This window comes from Xiphophorus hellerii, chromosome 11, assembly GCF_003331165.1.
Source record: "Xiphophorus hellerii strain 12219 chromosome 11, Xiphophorus_hellerii-4.1, whole genome shotgun sequence".
Lineage (NCBI taxonomy): Eukaryota > Metazoa > Chordata > Actinopteri > Cyprinodontiformes > Poeciliidae > Xiphophorus > Xiphophorus hellerii.
In genome coordinates, this window is record NC_045682.1 from 20,349,948 (window position 1) to 20,358,596 (window position 8,649).

Genomic DNA, 8,649 nt, shown 5'->3' on the forward strand with positions numbered 1-8,649 from the left:
AGCTACAAGATCAGTGATGAAATAATTCACAATACTACCGCTGGTCGTATCTTTACTCCACTGTTACTCTTTATTACAGAAGTGTAGCACAAAATAAACGTAGAAAACTTCAACACCAAAGTCTCCAAAAGCAACAATTATGCAACCAATGCAGATACAAATATCAATTATTGCAGTAAGAGCACAGGAAGAGTAAAAAGATCCAACTTCTGTTTACTAACAAAAACAAACAAAACAAAAAAGAGAGGTACAAAAATTGAGAATATAAACACTTCCATTTACATAAATCGAATCAATTCGGCGAAATTTTTTTTTTCTCACAAGATATTAAGAGCACTAGTAGCAATACAGACTTTCTGCAGAACATCACTATGCAGCTTTTTTTCCTGCTGAGAAAAAAAAAGAGAAACAGAAACCAATTTTTCTAAATGGCAGCAGTCAGGATAAATTATGACAAAGATTTAATCCACCAAGGCAGGAATATATACTAATACAAGAATACAACTGCAAAACTGCTGGAATACAATCATAATAATCTATTTTTCTTTTTTTTTTTATAAATTTGATAATTCGGTTGTGGGTTACTTTATCTAAACATTAACCACCTTAAAATGCCTGAGTCACGAGTTTTCTGAAAATTATTTGTGCTTTTATGTGAACTAAGATAAACAATAAAACAAAAAAAAAAAACACATAAGGCCATCAAAACAGTGTAAAGCATGAGTAAATCTATCAGCGTTTGGTTGTCTGTATGAATGGTTCTGCAGGTTTAAACGCAAAAAGAGTTGAGAAACAGAAATAGTTTGCAGAATTTTAAAATTAGACAGTAAAGAACAGCTATAAAACCATGAACTGTATTCAGCAAAACATAATCTTTTAGTTCCAACTGGCTGCCTGCACTGTGCATATAGATGTGCCGAAATGCATCGGCAAGCCTGGCGAAAGGTGGAAAAAGACTTGATGTAAATTCATTCTTTTTGCAGCAGCATAAGAAACTTAGAATTTAGAAAATCTTATCCAAAACATAATCAACACTGAACTGGTTCACTAAATCTACCTTCTTCCCTGGATTAAAAACAAAGATTTCTTAATATGGGCTATAATAGTTAAATCTTCTTAAAGGTTGTATTTTTCTGTTCTTCGGAGTGCTGCGGCTGTAAAAGGTGAGTTTATTTAATGATTTTTCTACATCTTTACCTCTGTTGGTAAGAACATTTGATTAATGATTGGACTGGACCACCTAATTGAACTTTATTGGGCTAATTATTAGAAAAATCCATTAACTATGTACTTGATCTGGTTTAATAGCACAGGAAATCTTATCCAGTGAACACATTGAATGTTGAAAAGGCAGTCTGAGAAAAACACATAATTTTTAACATTTCATTTTCACTTCATACAACTAAATGATCTGAAGCACGGCTGTCCGCGTTGTCCTATAACGGAGGTAAGCTTTTAAACAAAGTGCATATTGATTACATCATTGAGGCCACCAATAGTATCTTAAGGGACGCCACTCACACCAAGAGAAATAGCCAACATAAAAGAAAAAAGCATTATTATTTACTTTAACAGCAGCCTGATAACCTTAATGCACCTCCACACACACACTCTGAAAGAACAAGGTACGTGGCCGTTTCTTCTTCTTCACAAAGCAAAACCAGCTGAAATAAAGAGGGTAACAACTCTGAACCTTGTTTTTACAAAACACATACTTAGGTAAATACAAACAACTAAAGATGTTGAAAAGACATATCTTTATATAAGTTTTCAAAGAATTAACTGCTTGTATAATAATCTCACAGAGGAACCTAGCAATTGATTGCACATTCATCTTTACACCTTTAATAAACATGGCCACTTTGAAATATACAACTGGAGGCAAGCAAAGAAGCTTTACATTCAGAGTCTGGTTTGTGGATGTGCTCATCTTAACATGAAGAGTTCAGGGAAGGGCGGTGCTGTCGGCCCTACATGTGGCTGTGGCTCTGCTCGTGGCTCCACAGACTGAATGCCGTCTTGAAAGTTCTGTGGCAGAGCTTACACATGTACTGCCTCTTAAATGTCAGCGCAGACAGAGACGGTGCGTGGTAGAAGAGCGTGTCCGGCTCGTGAGGGCCGCCTGGATTCTCCAAGCTGTTGGATCTGGACAGGGAGCCACCGTGGCCGCTGGGTTCCACCCCAGGCCTGCTTGCCTTGCCTGCCGACGAGCCGCAGGGCTCTGGGCTGCTCGACTCCTCCGGGATGGTTGCCGCTGCTGGTGCCTGAGGGGATCTGAGCACAGAGGCTTGTGGAGAACGCCGCTCCGAGTTCTGGGGAGTCAGAGGCGGGGAGGGAGACAGGGGTGGAGCATGCATGTTCATCTCTTTGGCTCCGACTTCGCTGGCTGTCGACATGTGGGACTGGAAGTGGCTCCAAAGGCGGAAGTTGGTCCTGAAAGCTTTGTTGCAGATGTGGCAGATGAACGGTTTGATGTGGCACAGCAGCTCCTGGTGTCGCTCCAGGTCTTTGCGAGAGCTGAAGAGGTTGCCGCACTTCTCGCAAGGCCGCACCCCGTGTTCCTCAGGCCCAGCTTTCCCAGCCTCTGAACCGTCCCTCTCACTCACCGCCTCCTCCAATGGCTCTTCCTTCACAACCAGTTTGCCGTGGTGGCCCATGCTCAGGTCCTCAGGCACGTAGGACGAGGAGTCCTCAGAGTCATACATGGGTGGACCCGATGAGTCGCTGTAACTGATGTTCTCTGGAAAGTTCCCAGGCGCTGAAGCCTCGTCGCTGTAAGGCTCCTCTCCCAGAGCGTCGGGCGCCTCTTCATCGATCTCTGGTTGCTTCAGGTGAATCTGATTTTTACCAGTCATCATGTTCTGGTTGTGGACTTCCACCTGGTGGCGCCAAATGCTGAAGGAAGATTTGAAGGTGCGCATGCATTCCAGACATGTCAGTTTCTTGTACCTGCAATGGGCCTCATGGTCCTTCTTGACAACCGGGCTCGAAAAGCGGAGGCCACAGTAAGGGCACACAGTTGCGTGTCGACAGCCTCTCTCGTGGTCGCCCTGCTCTACGAGTGATGACAGCTTAACATTACATAGCCTGCAGGAGTAAACACCAGTGTCTGTGTTGTTCTGTTGAAGGATCTCATCCTGTTCCGGATAGAGGACACTCTCACTCCCTGTGTCCTGGTCGGCCTTTTCAGCAGGATGTGTCCTTAAATGCTGCCTGTACTGGGACTGGAACACAAACACTTTGCCACAGTAGGGACACACAAAGCTGGACCTTGATCTCTTTTTGGCAAGAGAAGGAGACTGCAAACCCTGCTTATTCCTCTTCAGCTTCCAGAGCAAAGCCTTCTTTATTTCTCGCTCTCGCACAATGTCTATCAGCTTCTTCTGGAACTTCTCATCCAGCACAGACGAGCTGGAGGATGAAGCTGGGTTCTGAACCACCCCATGCTGGGTTTGGCAGTGAGTCCACACTTTGAAGTTAGTGTGGAAGCGCTTGTGGCAGATGTCACAAGCATACGGCTTCTCCGGATTGTGATACATATTGACATGACGATGCAGTCCGGCACTGGAGCGGAAAACCTTTAGGCAGTTCCAGCATTTAAAAATCTTATTCGGAGACGGTTCTGCGTTGTTCTCACCGGGGTCGCTATTTGCATGCTGAGGTTCTGTCTCCTGTGAAACAACGTGTTCTTTGAATACTTTACTTTTTTTAAATGGGTATCTTCTGTTGTCAGGCCGCTCCTTCCTCTTACCTGGAAGACTAAAATCTGTCCTGGAGCCCTGGCTGTAATTTGTTTGAAAGTCTTTGAGATTAACTGGCAGAGCATCTCCAACCGTGATCCGAACAATGTCCATGGGATCGGCGAGGGGACTGCTCGGCTCAGCTTTCACACTGACATGTTCTTCTACCTGAGTTTCCTTATCATACCTGTTGAGATACTTGGACCTGAGAACCAGAGGGGATGCTCTAGTCGAGTTGCCATTGTGGGCGAACGTTTCAGTTCCTGATGCCTTTGAGGCAATTTTGACGACTGATTGTTCTCGGTTTTGGAGATCTTTGAGTTCCAGCGTTGGGGAGAAAACTGGAACAGGGCTGTCCATGGACAGTGATCTCCGGAGGAGACTTTTTATGAGTGGGCCACTCCGGTCAGTGGCCTGGCTCCGCTCTCTGGCCTGACCCTGGAAGGGAACGTTATTATGATAGTGGTGGTCGAGCTCTTCGATCTCCTCTTTGGTGTCCTGGTCAGAACCAGACTGTAGGCTGATGTGCTGCACATCGGCGTCACTAAAAGACACAGATGATGTCAGCTGAGGCCTGACTGATTTGATGTGTGATAAATTTCCTTTCAGTATGGTGGAATATGGATATCTGGACTTCCTCTCCAGGGGTTTGTTCTGCTCGGATGATTTCCCGCTGGTCTCAGAGTTCTTGACCGACTCATGCGAGTTGTGTTCTGATGGAAGCTGAGTCGTCCCTCGAGGAGAGTAAGGAGATGGAGATCTCTCTGATGTTTTTCCCTGATAATTTGAGTGAGAGGGGTGGGCTGTGTTGTTCTGGACCCGACACACAATAACGCTCCTTGTCTGGGCATCGTTTTCATCCCCCTCTGAGTACGAGAGCCGTTTTCTGGACACGCAGTAGGATGCGTGAGGCCTCGTTGACACAATGTTTGTAAGAAACGGGATTCCAAGGCTGTAGCCAAGCTCTTGAATGGCTGCCAGGCTGCCTTTGTCCACAAAAAGAGAGGAGGAGTAAATGTAATTCAGAACTATCTCGAAGGCGTCGGGTTCACAGAAGTCCAGGTTCACAACTCGTAGAGAGTCTCCACCCATCCGTGTAAAAAGAGACTGGAAATACTCGCTACTGGCAGCAAGTACACTCTTATGGGCCTGGTACCTTTGGTCTGCCACAATCAGGACCACATCGCACATCTGGCCCCGCAGCCGCTGCTCATTGAGAACCCCCAACACTGAGAGGGCATGGGAGGGGTTACTGTAATGCACAAGGCTCTCCATGGCTGAAAGAGAATACAGATGTACATTAATTCATAGGCTTTAATATTGGGCTTTCATTACAAATGAGCAAAAAGAATAGCATAAACAAAATAAAAGATAATGATTGACTTATTTCTGTCTCTTCAACTCAATATGATGTTAAACATATTAATTTCATATTAATAATCATATTAATATTAATCAGTTACTGCAAATATCTACCTCCAGATTATTCTTCTAAACTTCACGCAGAGAGATTAAACAAAAGCCAAACGTTCTCAGAAATCTACCAGATATAAGATGCCATCTAATGGCAAACTGTGGAAATTATAGAAGTAATAAAACTGATTTTATTTTTCACTTTTCATCCTTGTAGGGTTATAAATGTTTCCATATGTCGATACAATAACTTTTTTCAGGAGGGGTTGGAAATAAAACAAGTTACTTGAAATAAGTTTTAAACATATACATTTCCATAATCCAAATAGGGCAACATATTTCCCCACAGAAACAAATATATACATACATATCCTTTACAAACATTTGGATAAATGTCCTTCAGTAATCTGCAGAGAAACCCCCAGCTTTTTGTAGCCATGAAGAAGTAAAAATAGTGGCTTTGATGTGTTTTTAAGAATTTCCACACATTTTCAGTAAAGATGAGGTCTGGTCCATTCTAAAAGCTTCATGTTGACATACTTCATCCTTTTCCAAAACTAATTTTATGTGGGTTTGGGAGTGATGTTTACCTTTAGGAACACCCAGTTATGGCCCAGTTTCAACCATCTCACTGTTCTATCCCCAGTACAACCAGCATCTGGAAGTACTTCATCATGGTACTACCACCACTATATCTGAAGCATTGTTAGGTTTAAAAGCAACACCTTGACTTCTCCGAACATTCCTCTTCTCATTGTGGCAGAGTAGCTCAAACTTTCTCTTTTCTGACTACAGAGCTTAAAGAGCTGATTTCAATAAAACTGATAAATGCAGCCTAACTCAGACTTACCCCAGGACCGTGTCGAAGCTACAAAAGGTGTGTGGCTTGAATCAAATATTAGTATGCATCTGCTTGAGCCTCTATGTATATGTGGATTAAAAGGAAATGCACAATGAATTCAAAAGTAAGGGCCAAATTCTTACTTTTAAAAGTCATGGAGGTTTAATGTTGCCATTTTTTGACCGTTCATGGACATCTGTAGCAATTTATCCAAAGTATTTTTTAAGAAATGATATATAAAAAAGACAATTCTAAGTTATCATTTCTGACGTGTTTCACAGGAAGTTGGACTGCTCTCATAGAACACCTATAAAAGAATCAGACAGTTACGCTGTCTTGTTCAAAGCTAATATTCACAAGAATAATAAAATAACAACAACAAAAAAAAACCAACAACTTCCCAACTGATAAACGTAGCTATTAATATGCCTGCAGTTTAACCCAGAGACATGTTTACTGGCTGATCTACAGAGAGCAGGAGATTTTTTTTAAACACAGTGAAACAAGTTCTAACCATGGACAATCACTGGTAATTATGAGGCATTACATCATTTTATCAGTCTGCCTACAGGAAAACGCTGTTTTGTCAAGCTGCTGTCAGGCACCAGTCAATGCAGGAAGTATAAAAAACACCCTTCAATTAAAGTTCAACACAACACCAACCTGTGCAGACAATTATCTCTAATCATATAATAATAATAAAAAATAACATGGCGCTTCAGCAGAGGGAAAGCCATAAACCTCAGTGTGCTGATGCCATCCTGCAAAGAGCAGATCAAATTTCCTCAGCAGAGAGGATAAAAGAAGGCCTCATTTAGAACAAGGAAAATGTATTTGGTCACAAAAAATACAGCAGAGTCATTAAATTATTAATGATAAAAATATATACATGTGTCTAAATGAATCACTATTCCATGTTAGTACCGCTTAGATCATAATATCCTAAATTTCTGTGCAGTTACTGTGATGCAGAATTTCTTTAGAAGGCTGTCGGACTTTCAGAATCTCGTACCGACACACCATTTATGAATCCAAGCTCAGAATTATGCTTTGGTTTGGTGCTGCAACTTGTTTAGGAATACAAACAGACAAACATAAACAGTGCCACCAAATATATGGTCACTGCAGTAAAAGCATACCTGCTTACACTAATGGAAATGATTAGTCTACAGTACATACAGGAGTATGTTTTTAATAGCTAGTTCAGATATAAATAACAGCTCTGGATATGATGTAGTACTCCAGAAGATATATGTGAGTACTACGTAAAGAAAATTAAAGAAATTTTAGAAAAGTAAAGTAGCCGTAGAAAATGCTAATTTTAAAGGTTGTCATAAGTTAGAAGTGATGTAACCTTAAATAAAATACAAACATTCCATTGAACTTTAAATCTGCAAATACCGCTTGCAAGATAAACTGTCTATAAATAATTTGGATATAACATAATCTGTAAACTCTGTAACTTCAGCCGTGACTTAGACTGATATTCCCTCTGCTTACTAGCATTTGTTCTTGTCATACTGTTTTTAAATTTCATGTTATTTTATTCTTTTTGGTTTTAATTGTTATACTTTCTATACAGTGTATGCAGTGGTACACGACATTATTTGCTGTTTGCGATATTTCGAGTAATATACTGAGTTAAAATCATTTATTAAAGATATATCTCCAGTCTAACCCATTGTTCAAAATAATAATTGTTCACGTGAGTTATTGACATTTACTTTGAAAATTTCCAACGGAAAAGCAATTTTCTCCTGTTTTGCACATTGACACGACACATTCAATAAATGTTAATGGGGAAAAGCTCCATTCATTCATTAAAAAGCAGACAACGCCAGGTCGATTCCAACCTTAAACTTATCGGGAATCTTAAGGGGGAAACAGAAAATGCCGCCGTAGCAGTTTTTTTTTTTTTAAGAGGAAGCTAAATGAGGCTTATTAGACATGGCTTTTAGTTTCTCCTGTCAGAACTTCTCAGACAGAAACGACTCGTTCAGTTTAGGACGCACTCGCTTGCTTCCTGCGTGTCCGTGGACGCGGTGTGACACAGCAGCGGAGCTCCGACGGCTCGGCTCCCTGCAGCTCCGTCACTCCGGGGGGGGAGAGAGCGGAAAAGTTGAGCGCGCTTCTCTGGACGCCGCTGTTAATCCCAGAAAGCGGGTCGCTGGAGTGAGTTGGGAGTGAATTAGAGCCGTTATGTTCAGTAGAAGTGGCGTTTTCTTCTTTTAGCCACTCAAAAGGAGGGCAAACGCACACCTGCCCGTCCTGACACGGCGCAGTCTGCCACACGGGCTCGGAGCGGCTCGGCTTTTACAGCAGCTCAATCCCCCCTTTTAGAGTTACGTCAGCGCGGAAAAGGGAAAAAGCCTCTCCTCAACAGCACTTAGCAACTCTGTGTCTGGCTCATTCTGTCCAACGAGAAACGCTGTTAGCCTGGCCACACTTACCCATCCCGTCGTGAAAACGGTCTCGCCTCCACGCAGCCAGGACTTTCTTCAGTGTTGTGTTGCTTTCAGCCTGCTTGTCGTGATTCCATCCATCTTGAATTTGACGTCATCCCACACCAGGGATGAGGTCATCGCAAAGACCGCTCGTCACGTGCGCTGGGCGCTGATAGGCTGATTAAGTGACGGAAGGCGGGTTCAACGGAGG

The 8,649-nt window shown here is 42.3% G+C and overlaps 1 protein-coding gene across 1 annotated transcript; it reads right to left on the minus strand.

Annotated features, from left to right (window-relative positions):
* Positions 1-47: 47 nt before the first annotated feature.
* On the minus strand, positions 48-8,569 carry zbtb21 (zinc finger and BTB domain containing 21). Its single transcript, XM_032577209.1, has 2 exons — positions 8,445-8,569; positions 48-5,017 (listed from the first exon to the last, which is right to left on the minus strand). Exons 1-2 carry the CDS (start codon positions 8,446-8,448, stop codon positions 1,971-1,973), a joined length of 3,051 nt encoding a protein of 1,016 aa, XP_032433100.1. The 5' UTR covers positions 8,449-8,569; the 3' UTR covers positions 48-1,970.
* Positions 8,570-8,649: the final 80 nt, after the last annotated feature.